We start from the raw sequence: 17,188 nt of genomic DNA, 5'->3' as shown, positions 1-17,188 counted from the left end.
ATCAGACTAAGGAGCTTCTGCAAGGCAAAGGAAACCAGAATCAAAATGAGAAGACAACCCACCAGATGGGAAAAAGTATTTGCAAATCATATATCCAACAAGGGGTTAATCTCCATAATATATAAAGAATTCACACAACTGAACAACAAAAAAACAACACGATCAAAAAATGGGCAGAGGATATGAACAGACATTTTTCCAAGGAAGATATACAGATGGCCAATAGGCACATGAAAAGATGTTCAACATCACTAATCATCAGGGAAATGCAAATCAAAGTACACTAAGATATCATCTTACACCTGTTAGAATGGCTATAATCACCAAGACAAAAAATAACAAATGTTGGAGAGGTTGTAGAGAAACAGGAACCCTAATTCACTGCTGGTGAGAATGCACACTGGTGCAGCCTCTATGGAAAACAGTATGGAGAGTCTCAAAAAATTAAAAATAGAAATACCTTATGATCCAGCTATCCCACTACTGGGTATTTATCTAAAGAACTTGAAATCAACAATTCAAAGAGACTTATGCACCCCTATGTTCACTGCAGCATTAATTCACTATAGCCAAGAAGTGGAAGCAACCCAAGTGTCCCTCAACTGATGACTGGATAAAGATGTGGTATATATATACAATGGAATATTGTATATATTCAGCCATAAAAAAAGACAAAATCGTCCCATTTGCAACATCATGGATGGATCTGGAGGGTATTACGTTAGGTGATATAAGCCAGACAGAGAAAGACAAACACTGTATGACCTCTCTCATATGTGGAAGATAAACTGACATATGGACAGAGAGAACAGTTTAGTGGTCACCAGGGCAAAGGGTGTTGGGGGCTGGGCACAAGGGGAGAAGGGACATATTTATATGGTGACGGACAAACAATAATGCACAACAAAAATTTCACAAGGTTATAAACCTTTATGACACCAATAAAAAAATAGAGGAAGATTTTCATCAGATGTTAGCTAAAGGGACTCTTTTTTGGCAATAAATAAATAAATAATAAAAAAATAAAGTTCTAAAATTCATTACCTAACTTTTTGCCTTAGGAAGTTAGAAAAGCACAAATTAAAAAAATGTAGAAGACAGAAAATAATAAAGAATAGAGAAAAATCAATGAAATCAATAATGAAAAATCAAGAGGCGGTTTTTTGAAAAGAGCCATAAAATTGACAAACCTTTAGCTAGACTGATGAAGAAAAACAAGAGGGAAGATGTCAATTACCAATATCAGGAATGAAAGATGGTTCACCACTATAGGTCACACAGACATTAAAAGGATAGTAAGGAAATACTGTGAACAATTTTATGCCAATAATTGGACACCTCGGATGAAATGGACAAATCCTTTAAAAGATAGAAATTACCGAAGTTTACTCAATACTACACTGGTAACTTGAATAGCCCTAAAGCTAATGCGGAAGCTGACTTTGTAATTTAAAATCTTGCCACAAAGAAAACTCCAGGCCCACATGAGTTCACTGGAATGCTACCAAACACATAAAGAATGAGTCATATCGATCCTACAGTCTTTCCGACATAGGAAGAAGGAATATTCTCATTTCATGAGGCCAGCGTTAGACTGATACCAAAACCAGACAGTCAAAAAAAAAAAAAAAACAGGAGAGAAAATTACAAGGACCAAATATCCCTCATGAGCAAGGAGCAACGACCTCAACCCTTGTCCAAACATCACCAAGTTGGATCAGGCAAGACACAAAGAGGATAATAAACCGCGACCAAGTGAGTTTTCCCAGGAAGGCAGGGGTGATTCGACATTAAAAAGCAATCAACGCAGTTCAATCCTATTAACAGGCTAAAACAGAAAAACGACACAGTCACTTCAATAGACGCAGAACGAGCATTTGAGAAAATTCCACACCCAGGCGTAAGAACTCAGAAAAACGGGGAAAGCGGGGACTTCCTCAACTTGAGCAAGAACACCTGCCAAAGCCTACCCTGACAGCACACAGTCCTACCCCTTCCCCCAAGATGGCCCACCCACACGGAGCCCCGCCCACCAGCACGATGCCACGCGCGCTAGGCACGGCGTCGCCTCGCTTGCGGGCGCTCTACCGCCCGCCAATGGCCAACCACTGACTGCTAACGGTCCCAGCGCGCGCGCGGCAACCCCATTGGCCAAGCTCGACGGGGCACAGGCGCAGGCGCGGGCGTCACGACCCCATTGGCCAAGCTCGACGGGGCACAGGCGCAGGCGCGGGCACGACGACCCATTGGCGGAGGGCGGCGGAGCGGCGCTGGTGCTGAGGCCGGAGCCTCGGCAATGCTTCGCCTCGCGGCCAGCCTGGTGGCCTTCTTCTGGAGGAGGGCGGACGGCCCGAGGGAGGAGACCGGGACCCCGGGGCCCGAGCTCGCGGAAGGTGCCTCGTGGGGTGGGCGGGTCCCCGCGCGGCCACCTGTGTGTGTGGGGGGGGGGGGGACCTGGGTCCCCGCGCGCTGCTGCGGGGCTTGAGGGCGACGCCGGCCGTGCGGGCGTCCACCGGGCTGTCCGGGCCGTGGTGCCGTCCTGGGGTCGCGCTCGCGTGGGTTGCAGTGAAATGGCTGTTCCTGGCGCGCGAGCGTCCCGTGAACGTCTTTGGGGGTTCCACCCCGGAAGGCAGGCGCGGCTCTTCCGTGACCGTCCCCCCGCCCCCGACGACCCAGCGGGTTGTGCGCGGTTGGGGCCGTGGGTCTCCGTCCCTCTGGGCCGCTCCTGCGGTGTCCGCGCTGTCTGGTGTGGGGGGCAGGACGCCGCCAGTGCCCCTGCACTGTGGGCTCAGGAGACTGGAGAAGGCCGCCCCGCTGTCTCAGTCCCTGGAGAGCCCCGTGCAAGCCGCTGCTCCCTCCTCCACCCCGTCCTCCTCACGTCCGGGGCTCTTCTGACTCTGGCCCTCACCTTGCTCGGTCGCTTCCCCCAAGGTTCCTGCGTTTTCTCCCAGCTCCTCCTCCTCTGTGAGAATTGAATGCAGAGTACTGACTCTCTAGTTCCTTTCTCTGACCTCGCAAAAGATGGAATCTCCATGAGAGAAGCCAGAAGCGTCCGAATTGGAGTTTCGTGCTGAAGGCCCTCTGTGTGCAGGGTTGCTGATGCTCATGTAACCGACTTGGTTCCCAGCGCGTCGCTGCACCTATCTGGGTCTCCTCTGTAAAGTACGGGCTTTCAGCACAGCCTGAGCTCCGGATCCATGCGTCAGGAAGCTTCTGGGCAGTGCGGGACCTGAGCACCCCGGGTTCCTCGTGTGTCTGAGGTCCAGCAGACTGTGCAGGGAGGACTCAGAGAACGCTGGCCGGAGCAGGGTTCTCGGGCAGTAGTGGGGAGGGTCACTGAGAGGGTGAGGACATGCCTTGTTCCCAGGCTAGACTGACTCCCCAAGCCCGGGATCTGTTCTAGTGCCTCTTTGGTGAGACAATACAGAATCTCCTGACACCCAGACACTGTCATCATCAATGATGAAAGATGATGGTAGTGATAACCCATAGTAAGGACTCCCTAGATGCTGCTCTGAAGCTAACAACAGTTTACACCTGCACCCTTGCCTGCGCCAGCCACGCGGAGGTCTGTGCATTGCACGCGTTCTGTCACATAACCCTCAGACAGCTCTCTCGGTAGTGGCTGTCTCTCCATCTTACAGATGAGAACAGGTACAGAGTGGCCAAAGACCTAGCTCAGAGTTACACAAACGGCAGTAGAGGAGCTGGGATTCATACCCAGGCAGTCTGGCTCTGGAGTCAGAGCTCTCCCCACCGAGTCCACCACCTGTGCCCCTTAGGGGAAGCTGGGCAGTCTGCCTCACAAACCCTACTTTCTGAATGCTCCACTCCCCTGGAGTGTTCTCCAGCTGTATGGCTCCTACCCCGATGGATGCTCCTGTAGTCAACCTCTCTCTGGGCTTCATTAGGGTCAACATAACCTCTTTGTTTGCCCATCTCAGGTGACACCAAGTTGAAAACCGTCCAGGGAGTTGTGACAAGGTACTGCGGTGATTATGGCATGATCAATGATTTGATCTACTTTTCCAATGAGGTTGTGACTAGCAACGTGCTTCTGAATGTTGGACAGGAAGTTATTGCAGTTGTGGAAGAAAATAAAGTGTCGAATGGATTGAAAGCCATCAGGGTAAGGCCTGAGTTCATTTGGGAAGTCTCTCTTCACCACGGGGCTTCCCACTGCTGTCCTCCTGCTTAGTTAACCTCTCAGATAACTTGGCGAGAGAGAGTGGAATGTACCTGTGCAGGGGTGCTTTTGTTATAAAGGTTTCTGTTTTAAAACATCAGTGGTGGTCATTGTAAATCATTCAAATGTCATAGAAATTTATAATTCATAAAGTAAAGCTTGCCTATAATTTTATGCCATGGAGAAGAACACTTAACATTTCTATATCTATTCTTCTGATCATTTAAAAAAATATTGTTAAAAATGATAATCATTGGACCTTTTGTTATCCAATTAGCAAAGGTAATTACTGAACCCTATTATTCAGCAACTTTTTTCATTTAAAAATAGTATTTTTGTACTATAAATTCTTGGAAGTAGAATTGTTATTAAAAGGGTATGCACATTAACATTTTAATGATTACCATCAAATTATTCTCAGATAACATCATACTAATTTATATTTTCAGGAACAGGATGAGAGACCGCCTGTTAGCCAGTGTTGGCAAGGATGTGGATATTATTAATTTTTGAAATCTTTGCCAATGTAATAAGTGAAAAGTGATCTCATAATTTTGACTTGCACTTAAGCCTTAAAGTAGATTAATTATTCACATTTTTTTCTGAATTATTTTTGTGTCCTTTGTCCATTTATTTTTGTTGTTGAGTTCAACTTTTTTTTTTTAAGTTTCTATATTGGGGAAATTAGAACTTTTTAAGGAAAATTATTATAGGAAAGTTGCAAAATTTCTGCCAAGATCGTCTTTTGACTTTGTTTTCTGAGGTTTTATTTTATGTGGTTAAACGTGTCTCTTTTTTCCATGTGGCTTTTGAGTTCTGTAAGAATCCTTGGAGAGGCTTATTCCACTTCCTATTACAAATATGCACTCAAGTTTTCCTCTGAAATTTTGTTTATTCACATTTAAATTGTTAATCTTCCTGGAATTTATTTGGTGTACAGACTGAAAGAAGGAACCAGACATTCCTTTCCCAGGAGCTAGTGAGTTGTCCCGCTGAGGAGGGACGACTGGTAGAGGAGGTCCCTTTATCGTGCACTGGCACCCCATGCACATGGGAACCCGTCTGGACCCTGTCGGTCCTGATGCCGGCGCGTGGGCCTTGGTGGCGCAGTTGCGTCTGTGATGGTAGGCAGGTTTCCCTCCTACTCTTCTTGTGGGTGAATTCTATGGGCTCTCCACTCCTTCTGGACGAAACTTCGAGTCCTTCTGTTGTTTCTCTCCCCGGCTTAGACTCGCTTTGGACAGCAGAGTTTGTGGATCCATTTAGGCTCAGTGACATGTGGATCATATCAAGTTTCCTCCAGCCACCAATTATGTCTGTCCCTTTATTTAAGCCTTCCTTTATGTTCTTTCCACAGTGTAATAATTGTTTTCTTCATTTAGGTTCTGCAAATTTCTTGTTAAGTTTATTTCCAAGAATTTTAATGTTTTCATTCCATTATCATATAGTTTTACTTTGTATTTTCAAATTAATCTTTTTCTTCCTATATAAGAAAGCTATTGATTTTTGTTATGTAATTTGGTAGTTTGCAAACTTATTAAGCTCAACTACTTTTTAAAATGGTCGAGATATACCTTATTACTATTACAGTTAGTAATGCCATTAAGATGGCATAATATTAAGATGGCTTAATATCATCTTTCATCAAATTTTAAAAACAATACAAATAAAAATCAAATTCCGAAATTGCATTGTTCTGTGTGGTAGCTACCAGCCATTTGTGGCTATTTAAATTTATTAAAAGTAAATAAAATTTAAAATTCTTCGGTTTCACTAGCCACATTTCAAATACTAACTGTAGCTTGCAGTTACCAAATTGGGCAGCACAAACATAAAATATTTCTGTTGTCACAGAGAGTCCTTTTAGATTTCTCTGGCCTAGGTTGCTGCAGAATGGAAAGTAGGCCCTCTCCATGCCCTCCACCTGCACCTGTGTTCCTCAGGCCTAGTGCCTGCCTTGCTTTCTGCTTTCAGCTCCTCTGGTAGATGCTTGAATCACTTGTGCAGTGTGCTCACCCCTGCTCCATTTACCGACACTAGATAGCGTTTACGACCTCCATCACGAGAGAGATGCACTCGGCTCGTTTACACTGCCCTCTGTATTTCTGTGCATGTGGTGGTGGTGGTAAAATATACAACATAAAATTTACCATTTTAACCATTTTTAAGTGTACAATTAAGTGGCATTAAGTACATTCACATTGTTGTGCACCCATCACCACTATCTATTTTCAAAACTTTTTCATCATCCAAAATACAAACTCTGTTACCCGTTAAACAGTAGTTCGCTGTTCTGCTTTCTGTCTCTGTGAATTTGACTCTCCTTGGCATCTCATATAAGGGAATTATACACTACTTGTGCTTGTGTGTCTTACTGGACCTAGCATAATATTTTCAAAGTTTATCCACGTAACATGTATCAGAACTTCATTCCTTTCTATGGCTGAATAACATTCAGTTGTATGTATTCACTACATTTTGTTCTCCACTCATTTGTTGATGGACACGAGTTGTTTCTGTCTTTTGGCTGTTGTGAATAATGCTGCTATGAATGAGTATCTTTTTGAGTCCCTGTTTTCAGTTCTTTTGGGTATATACTTTGGAGTGGAATTGTGGGGTCATATGATTATTCTATGTTTAGCTTTTTGAGGAACTGCCAAATTTTTCCATAGTGGCTACATTCCCAGCAGCAATGCACAAGGATTCCAGTTTCTCTATATCCCCACCAGCACCAGTTATTTTCCGTTTTATTGACAGTAGCCATCCTAGTGGATGTGAAGTGGTATCTTATTGTGGTTTTGATTTACATTTCTATAATAATTAATGAAGTTGAGCATCTTTTCATGTGTTTATAGGTCGTTTATATATCTTCTTTGGAGAAATGTCTGTTCAAGTTCTTTGCCCATTTTTTAATTGGGATCTTTTTTTTAATTGAGTTATAGAAGTTCTTTATATATTCTGGATATGAATCTCTTAATCAGATATATGATTTACAAATATTTTCCTCCCATTCTGTGAATTGTCTTTTTACTTTTTCTTGATAGTATCCTTTGATGCAGAGAAGTTTTAAATTTTGATGAAGTCCAGTTTATCCTTTCTTTAGTTACCTGTGCTTTTAATGTCACACTTAAAAAGTCGTTGACTGGGGACAGCCTGGTGGCATAGTGGTTAAGTTTGTGCACTCTGCTTCAGCAGCCCTGGGTTGGCAAGTTCGGATCCTGGGCATGGACCCATGCACTGCTTATCAAGCCGTGCTGTGGTGGCGTCCCATATAAAGTAGAGGAAGATGAGCACGGATGTTAGCCCAGGGCCAGTCTTCCTCAGCAAAAGGAGGAGGACTGGCGATGGATGTTAGCTCAGGGCTGATCTTCCTCACACACAGACACACACACACAAAATCATTGACTAATCCAAGATCATGAAGATTGTCACCTATGCTTTTTTCTAAGAGTTTTATAATTCTAGCTCTTAAATTTAAGTCTTTGATCCATTTTGAGTTAATTTTTGAATATGGTGTTGGTAAGGGTTTGACTTCTTCTTTTGCGTGTTGATATCCAGTTTTCCCACCACCATTTTTTGAGAAGACTGCACAATGGGGAAAACCCTTTCCCCATTGAATGGTCTTGGCACCTGTGTTGAAAATCAATTGACCACATATATGAGGGTTTATTTCTGGGCTCTGTATTCTGTCTCATTGGTCTTACATCTGTCTTTATGCCGGTACCACACTCTTTCGATTACTGGAGCTTTGTAGTAAGTTGTGAAATCAAGAAGTGTAATTTTTCTAACTTTGTTCTTTTTGAAGATTTTTTTGGTTATTCAGGGTCCCTTGAGATTCCATTTGAATTTTAGGATGGATTTTCCTATTTCTGCAAAACACGTAATTGGGATTTTGAGAGGGATTGTGTTGAATCTGTAAATCACTTTGGACAGTATTGACATCTTAACAGTATTAAGTCTTCCAATTCATGAACACAGATGTCTTTCCGTTTATTGTCTTTAACTTCTTTCAGCCACATTTTGTAGTTTTCAGCATACAAGTCTTCCACCTCCTTAGTTAAATTTATTCCTAAGTGTTTCATTCTTTTTGATGCTACTGTAAGTGGGATTTTTTTCTGAATTTCCTTTTTTGGATTGTTCATTGCAAGTGTATAGAAGTAGAACTGATTTTTGTATGTTGATTTGTATGCTGCAGCTTTGTTTAACTCCTTTATTAACTGGAACAGTTTTTTGTGAGGAAGACTGGCTCTGACCTAACATCCACTGCCAGTCCTCCTCTTTTTGCTGAGGAAGATTAGCCTTGAGCTAACATCTGTGCCCATCTTCCTCTATTTTGTATGTGGGATGCCACCACAGTGTGTCCTATGAGCGGTACATAGATCTGTGCCCGGGATCTGAATCTGCAAACCCCAGGCCACTGAAGCGGAGCATGCAAACCCAACCACTATGCCACTGGGCCAGCCCCAGCTCTAACAAATTTTTATGGAATGTTTAGTGGTTTCTGCGTGTAAGATCGTGCCCATCTGCAGACAGAGGTCATTCTACTTTCTTTCCAATTTGAATACCTTTTATTTTGTTTTCTCGCCTAATTGCTCTGGCTGGGACTTCCAGTACTATTTTGAACAGAAGTGGCAAAAAGAGGCATCCTTGCCTTGTTCCTGCTCTTCGGGAAAAAGCTTTGTCTTTCACCATTGAGCGTGATGTCAGCTGTGGGTTTTTCATACATGGCCTTTATCATGTGAGGAGGTTCCCTTCTAGTCCTAGTTGGCTGAGCATTTCTATTGTGAAAGGGTGTTGAGTTTTGTCAAATGCTTTTTCTGCATCAGCTGAGATGGTTGTGTTTTTTCCTTCCTTCTACCAATGTGGTGTATTATAGTGATTGATTTTCATGTGTTGAACCACGTTTGCATTCTGGGATAAACCCTCCTTGGTCATGATGTATAATCCTTTTAATACATTGCTGAACTTGGTTTGCTAGTATTTTGTTGAGGATTTTTGCATCTGTATTCGTAAGGGGTACTGGCCTGTAGTTTGCTTTTCTTGTCATCCTCTTATTATGGTTCAGACAGCAGTTTGTCTGTCTTGCAGGTGGACGCTGTCTCTGATAAATGGGAAGACGACAGCAGAAACTCCAGCCGAGGGCTGTCAGGCTCCAGCCCCCGAGTGCTGATTGGCTGCGTGACCTCCTTGACGGAAGGGGCTGGCTACATCAATCAGACCACATACTTCTCTATGGAGAGTGTTTGTGAAGGTAGGCTAGACAGTTTCTACTTCACATTTAAATTAGGCTTTGTGTGTTTTTCGTTTTGTGTGAGTAGATCTGAGATGGTCACAGGCCAGGTCACAGGTCACATTGAAGGTCAGGTTTGGGCATGCTTTGTGGAGAAAGCTTTGGGACCAGAATGCCTTCTCCAGGTGCTGGCTCCAAGCAGAGGCTCTGTAGTGTTGGGCAAACGTGCTGTCATTTGTTTTGTGTTCACTTGTTGAATGCAGTCACTAATTTCTGGGTAATTGCTCCTTTCACATAATTATTGTTAGTGATCTAAGTCAACAGTGTTACAGATATATAGAAGTACTCTTGTTTTTAAAGTACTTCAAATGTTTTAAAATAGGACTTGGGGATAACCTTGTACCTTTCCAAAAGTATATATCCATTTAATTGCATTTGTTTCCAGCTGATCTAAGATTTTGTTTTTATGCCTAAAGAAATAATTTGTCGGTGCCATTTATTGAGTTTCATTCAACAACTATTTATTGTGTGCTTGCTGTCTACCTTGGTGGGTAGGGACCTAGGCAATGAGTGACCAAGATGAGTGAGACCTCGCTCTTCCTCCTGAGAGAAACAGACCTGCACATACTTGGTAATCAGGCAGCAATTGGAAAAATTGACTGGGGAGGTGCTTTCTGAGCTGAATTCTAGCCGCACACCGGGCCGGGCTGCATGTTGAGAGAGGACCAGGAGCAGAAATTCTTTTCCACCTTGGCTGCTAGGCAGCCTGGGTGCAGGAGGGCGATTAGCCCAGTCCACCGGGCATCTTGCTGCTCTGCCTTTCTTGGATGTGAAAGCCTGGGGTCTGACCTTGATTACTAACCCCGGGAGTCCCCAGAATGACATTGACAGGCGGCTATCTGGGATTTAAACAGGATATTTAAAGTCGCTGTTCTGTCAGAGAAACTTTGAATTCTGGAAAAATTGATCCTCAATTGTTCAGTTCCAAAGGCAATCCCTAGGTCCCTGTAACCATGCCAACAGGCAGTCACTCCCAGACTGGAACATGGTTCATGCTGTGGATATTGTGGGGAGGTACCGAAGAGAAGGCTCACCCTGAGGACTGGTGCCTGAAGCGCAGGTGGAGGGATTTCCTAGCATGGTCAAGTCCTCTCAGCTGAGAGTCAGGCTCAGCGATGTCTGAACAGCTGCTGTTAACATAATCGCAGAACCTGACCATCGTAGTAGAGAGAACATTCTTGAAAGAGAAAATACAGTGTGAGAAAAGATAATAATGGGCCTCTAAAACCAAGATCAGCAGACCTCTTCTGAAAAGGGCATGGTCTCTGGGACAGAAGCAGTGTGAACACAGCCAAAGAGGGTGCCTGAGTGAAAGGGCGTGGCTGAGTCTCCGTCAGACTTTGTCTGCAAACACAGGCAGCAGGCTGCCTTGCTAGCCTCTGATGTGAAGGTGAGAAAAGGAAGAACTAAGCTAAATTTTTCATTTACTTGAGGGAGAGTCAGAATGTACTGTTTCCTTGATATTCATTCAACAGATGTTGGAGTGCCTCACTGCCGGCCAGGCACTGTTCTGTAGAACTCGCTCTAACAGGGGGAAGGGCAGGCGCACACAGTGTCTTCTGCTCTGCAGGAACTACACAAGGTGTGGTAGGACGGGGGTGGACAGGCTTGGGTTTCCTCTAGTACGGGGTGCAGCCCAGCCTCTTTAAGTGCACAGCAGGCCGAGGGCTCTAGGAGGAGGGTCCGGGTGAAGCACAGAATTTGCCGTAACCACAACCCTCCCAGGTAACCTTGGTGAGGTTCCGGCTCAGTCGGGTGCCAGAGATGAACGGTATACTTGCAGCATGGGAGGTGAGCAAGTGCTGACTGTTTCAGGAAGGGGTGTCTCTAGGGAGAAGCATGTGCCTGTGAATACTGAAGAGTGTGAAGGTGGGAGGTGAGATCTCAGGATCACCAGGTCCCCTTGAACTTGGACAGCAGAGACGGTGGTGGCCATCAGTCCAGTTCTGTGGATGAGATATTTGAGATTTAGGCCCACAGGTAGCACTCGTGGGCATTCTTAATATCAGTAGCAGGACTCAAGCTGTTTTACACATGAATATCCAATAAACCCTTAACCGTTTTGACCAAGGCGCGTAAATGGAATTGGATGTTCAACCTTAGGTAGGCATTCCCATGCTCAGCACTGTGACATTTGAGGCTGAGTTGCTCTCTGTCATGGGGGCTGCCCTGTGAATTGTAGGATGTTTAGCAGCATCTCTGGCCTCTACCCACTAGATGCTAGTAGCCACCCTCACTCCCACCCCACAGTTGTGACAACCTAGAATGTCTACAGACACTGCCACGGTGCCCCTGGCAGGGCAGAATGGCCCTGGGTAGGAACCACAGGTCTAAGGAATGGGGTCTGAAGTCTGTGTGTGCGGCAGTCTGCTTCTTTCCTCTTTATTTCCAGGGTAAGTGCTGGACAACCCCTAGCACATGCATGTCCTGTGTATCCAGTGTGGCCTAAGCTCCCAGCCTGGGTCACAGTCAAGGTATATCTTTATTTTCACATTAAACTGGTTTGTGCACCCGCTTGTGAGATGAAGAGGAAGTCCCACGGATTCTTCCTGAGACCTTCCACTGGGGCAAAGAACCCAACGCCACACTTAGTCCAGGGGGCCCTGCCCTGTGTCAGGATGCCTCTTTAGTGACCAGTGCACCCACTCTGTTACCGAACCAAGTGGGCTTGCCTCCTGGTGAGTTAAAGACTACACCAGTGGAAGTTGTCTCACAAAGTAAAGTGTGTTTGCAGCAAATAGGAGGCCATGAGGAATCATTTCCAAAGTCATGGCTTCTCTGGACAAAGGGAAGCAGGAACTTTTATTTGGTTGGGGAATGAATATTCAGAAGGGAGAGGCAGGTATTCACTTACACAGGCTCAGTTGGAGAACATGCTTCCACATAATGAGGCCTGAGCTCCTCCTGGAGAGATCTTTGCATTAAAAATAAGGCAAAGGCATTCACAAAAATTAACTCAAAATGGATCGAAGACCTAAAGGTGAGACCTGAAACTCTAAAACTCATAGAAGAAAATATAGGCAACACACTATTTGACGTTGGTCATAAAGGAATCTTTTCAGCTGACATGCCTACCAAGACTAGGGAAACTAAAGAAAAAATAAGCAGATTAAAGAGCTTCTACAAGACAAACGAACCCAGAATCAAGATGAACAGACAGCCCACCAGCTGGGAGAAAATATTTGCAAAACATATATCTGACAAGGGGTTAATCTTCATAGTATATAAAGAATTCACACAACTGAACAACAAAAAAACAAACAACCCGATCAAAAAATGGGCAGAGGAAATGAACAGACACTTCTGCAAAGAAGATATACAGATGGCCAATAGGCACATGAAAAGATGTTCAACATCACTAACCATCAGGGAAATGCAAATCAAAACAACACTAAGATATCACCTCACGCCCGTTAGAATGGTTATAACCACCAAGACAAAAAACAACAAATGTTGGAGAGGATGTGGAGAAACAGGAACCCTCATACACAGCTAGTGGGAATGCAAACTGGTGCAGCCGCTATGGAAAACAGTATGGAGATTCCTCAAAAAATTAAAAAGAGAAATACCTTATGATCCAGCTATCCCACTACTGGGACTCTATCCAACGAACCTGAAATCAACAATCCAAAGAGGCTTGTGCACCCCTATGTTCATTGCAGCATTATTCATTATAGCCAAGACATGGAAGCAACCTCAGTGTCCCTCGACTGATGATTGGATCAAGAAGATGTGGTATATATATATATATATATACACACACACATATACACACAATGGAATACTACTCAGCCATAAAAAAGACAAAATCATCCCATTTGCAACAACATGGATGGGTCTGGAGGGTATTATGTTAAGTGAAGTAGGCCAGAAAGAGAAAGACAAACACTGTATGATCTCACTCATGTGGAATAGAAACCAGCTTATGGACAGAGAAAACTGTATTGTGGTTACCAGGGGCAATGGGGGTGGGGGGGTGGGCACAAGGGGTGAAGGGAGACGTATATATGGTGATGGACAAACAACAATGTACAACCCAAAATTTCAAAATGTTATAAACTATTGAAACATCAATAAAAAATAAATAAGGCAAAGGTCATGGGCATAGCTCTTGTGGTGAGCCTTGGTCAGTTTCAGGATGGCTGGTGGTTATATCTTCTTAACATACAAAAGGAAAAGAAACAACTTGGAAAACAGTTAATTGCTTCCAAACCCACCTTTGAGTTGCTCGAGGCACCTAGTCGGTGACAACTCCAGGGACCTGTTTTCATCTGCCCACATCCCTGAGGTCCTCAGATTGTCGCTCTGAAAGCCTCTGCCCAACACCTGCTTCCTCCTTTCTGGGTAGCATCACAGGCCTCCAACACCAGCTCTTCCAAGGCCGGAGCTCTTTGTCCTGCACAACTGGACAGTCTCTGGTGCCTTTCCAGATCCACCCCACTCTGCCCCCGGGCCTGCGCTGTATGGACCCTGGCCTTGCCCTCTAGCTTCTGTTTGGGATTAGCCCATGGAAAGCACCAGCAGATTGGTGAGAGGGAGGGGAGCGCGTTTGGGCTCGGTGTCCCCGCCTCATGCCCTGATGGTGGCTTTGTTCCTCTCCCATGGCCAGAGCCATAGCCAGGATGACCAGATAATTTAGTGTGCAAACTGGTGCACAGTTGAGAAGTGAAAAGGGGTGTTAAAACTAAGTAAAATTAAGTCATTTTTGAAATATTTGTATATAGACTAACAGATTGACTTTATTATCTTGGTGGACCTTTGAAGTAGTAGTATTTAGAAACTATTTGCAAAACAAATTCTTTCTAGAAAAAAAATAATACCTGGGTACATTAAAGGATATTAAAACCATTTAATGTTGATTATTCAGTCATTATATTGTCAGTACATATTGACATACTTTAATTTCTTAGCATCCTTAATACCATGTTCCTGGTATTGTTCTGAAGAATGTACACTTTTCAATATGATCTTAATTTCATTTTTCCAAACAATGGGAGGGAGTCTTCTTCAAAACTGCATCTTATGGTTGATGAATTTGAAATTGTAGACACGTTTGACTGGGTCTCCCTCTAGGCTGTAATATTTTTAATTGAGGAAATATTAATAAGCCCAGAGCAAATTCTGCTAAATGTAAGATATTCACAAGTCTGGGATTTTTCTATTGAAATGTATAACCATTTCAGCCCAAGGGTCTTCACAGGTACTGCTTTTTTGCGTATATGAGTACAAAGGTATTCAAATATTTTCGTAAACTGAAACTTGTCAAATAAGTTGTCTCTGTGATTTTTTTGAATGTTACTCCAAATATGGATGCTGTAAATTTGTAGGCCTTGTCAGTTTCACTCATTCCATTATGAAATACAGTTTATCCAATTAAAAGTAAGGGCTTCATTGACAGACTTAACACGAGTCAGAATAGTGTCAGGTCCAATCGTAGGATTTCAGCATTAAACCGTGTACGCCACGTGCGCGGATTTCAGCATTAAACCGTGTACGCCACGTGCGCTCCTGGGGTCTCATGCTGCTTTCTTCCGTTGCTTTTGTGGAGATCACTGTCACTGTCTTTCTGTTTACAAGCTGTATTTTCAATAACTGCAATTCACAAAGGCTTCAAAAGCTGGAAATTTTGGGCTCCACATTTAACGAATACTTTGATTAAAGATTTCCAACTGATTTTGAACAAAATATAACCAAAATTTAGCGGTCTCACCGTTGTAGGGTTGTTTTACAAAGTGCTTCTTCAGAGGTTCAAATGTGTGTAAAATTTAGAAGGTGGGGCAGCAGAGAGAACAAGGGCTGCCAGGCCCCAGTGGTTTTGTACTCTGGTTCCCTCTACGTGTCTGTAGATGCTCTCGACTCTGATGGCTGCAGCTTGTGTTCCAGCTGGTCGGACAGCGGAGTGCATGTAGAGGCAGTCGGGTGTGTGCGCCGAAGTCAGTTTCAAGGACGTTCCTGCCCCACAGGTTTCTCAGTGTGATGGGGTATTATTTTTATTATGGTGCTTTATTCCATCAGAACTTATATGCATGTTATCATTGTAAAAACCATTTTATCTCCAGTGTTGGGTTCTTAAATTGAATTTACAGTAGCATTCACAATAATGTTAGGTATTTCTCCTTCAACAGAATGATCTTCCAGAATCTTTACTTTGATTCCATGATTCTGATAGGAAAAACTCAAACTCTTATTTGGATTTGTTTCACTGTTTTTCTCTTTAAAGTAACTGTTTGTACAACTAACATTAGTAGCTGTTACTTCACTTTTCATGTGTGTCTAGGAAAATTTGGAATAAAAAATTAGGAAAGTTATGTCAAACAATTATTTGATAAATGAAGTCTTTTTTTTAAAAAAAAAAAAGACTACATATAAATGTCTTTCTATAGCTTGTTAAATTGTGTTTCTGGGCACTGTCGTCTTAAAATACCAGCTGACCTTGAAGCTGATGCTTCAGTAGGTTTCTCTCTTCTGGTTTCAAACCGCCAGTGGTGTCACCGTGGCCCCTCCATTGAATAGTAGATGTCAGCAGATGTTTGGGCTATGTGTCCATCACCAGTTTTCTTGAGAAACAAACTCAGTATGCAGTTATGCGCTTTTGTTTTTTGAGCTTATTGTTGCCAAAAGTGTTTATTGCAAAATAACAAAAACATTATAATTAGTTGTAGCTTTATACGATGCACCGTAGCAAACCTGTTCAGGTTACTCTCTCCCTGTTTTGTGTCAGGACAGCTCAGCCACTTCGTGTTACTCAACCAGCAATTTCCCAGCCAGTGTCAGTCCAACAGCCCCTTGCATCCTGTAGGCCATGGCACAGGCGACAGCACAGCTGTCTGGCACACTAGGGGGCTGGTGGGAGCACTGAGTGCTCCCCCACCTAAGCTGCCTAGCCCTCAGGTCTGAGTGCACTTCCTTGTGTCATCGAGCACCCTGTGTGTCCCTGACAGGGAGAGGTACTCACACTGTGTCTGGAAGAGGTGGCAGAGAGAGAAGTGCCCCCAGGTTAGTGACACTGTCCACCACGCATGCACCCACACCTGGAAGCTAGAAGTATAAGACAGAGGTCTGTCATTCAGCCTGTTTTGTTGCAGTTGTTAATAATGTTTGTTTTTTTAACCAAAAATACGGGAAACATTTGAAACCAGGTGGGATTCTGAGACTCTGCGCAGACCAGGTGTATGACCACCCTGGTTGCAGGTTCCCTGCCCTTGCCCTGCAAGGCTGGGGAAAGAAGGTTGGTCTGGAGCATGCGCTGCTCCATTCAACCGGAGTACCTCTAGAAGAGAATTAAGGGTGATAAACTCATTTCTAACAGGAAAAGAGAACACCTTTTCTTTTTTTTTGTGAGGACGATCAGTCCTGAGCTAACATCCATGCTAATCCTCCTCTTTTTTTGTTTTTTTGCTGAAGAAGACTGGCTCTGAGCTAACATCTATTGCCAATCCTCCTCCTTTTTTTTTCCCCAAAGCCCCAGTAGATAGTTGTATGTCATAGTTGCACATCCTTCTAGTTGCTGTATGTGGGATGCGGCCTCAGCATGGCCAGAGAAGCGGTGTGTCAGTGCGCACCTGGGATCCGAACCTGGGCCGCCAGTAGTGGAGTGCACGCACTTAACCGCTAAGCCACGGGGCAGGCCCGAGAGCACCTTTTCTTAACTGTTCACATGTGTCTCAGATAGAGCAGAAATGCCTTCAGCGTATCATAACTTCAGAGTGAAT

General features: G+C 43.9%; 1 protein-coding gene across 1 annotated transcript in view; it reads left to right on the top strand.

The window, feature by feature from the left end:
* The first annotated feature begins 2,296 nt into the window (after positions 1 to 2,296).
* The window catches only part of MOV10L1 (Mov10 like RISC complex RNA helicase 1), an 85,359-nt gene continuing 70,467 nt past the window's right edge, over positions 2,297 to 17,188 (top strand). The window contains 3 exon segments of the mRNA XM_058568098.1: positions 2,297 to 2,393; positions 3,945 to 4,129; positions 9,275 to 9,437. Coding sequence (XP_058424081.1) covers positions 2,297 to 2,393; positions 3,945 to 4,129; positions 9,275 to 9,437 — 445 coding nt within the window.

This window comes from Diceros bicornis, chromosome 25 (assembly GCF_020826845.1).
Source record: "Diceros bicornis minor isolate mBicDic1 chromosome 25, mDicBic1.mat.cur, whole genome shotgun sequence".
In the NCBI taxonomy this organism is placed as follows: domain Eukaryota; kingdom Metazoa; phylum Chordata; class Mammalia; order Perissodactyla; family Rhinocerotidae; genus Diceros; species Diceros bicornis.
The sequence above is the reverse complement of the archived record's forward strand: the minus strand, read 5'-3'. Positions and strand labels throughout refer to the sequence as shown.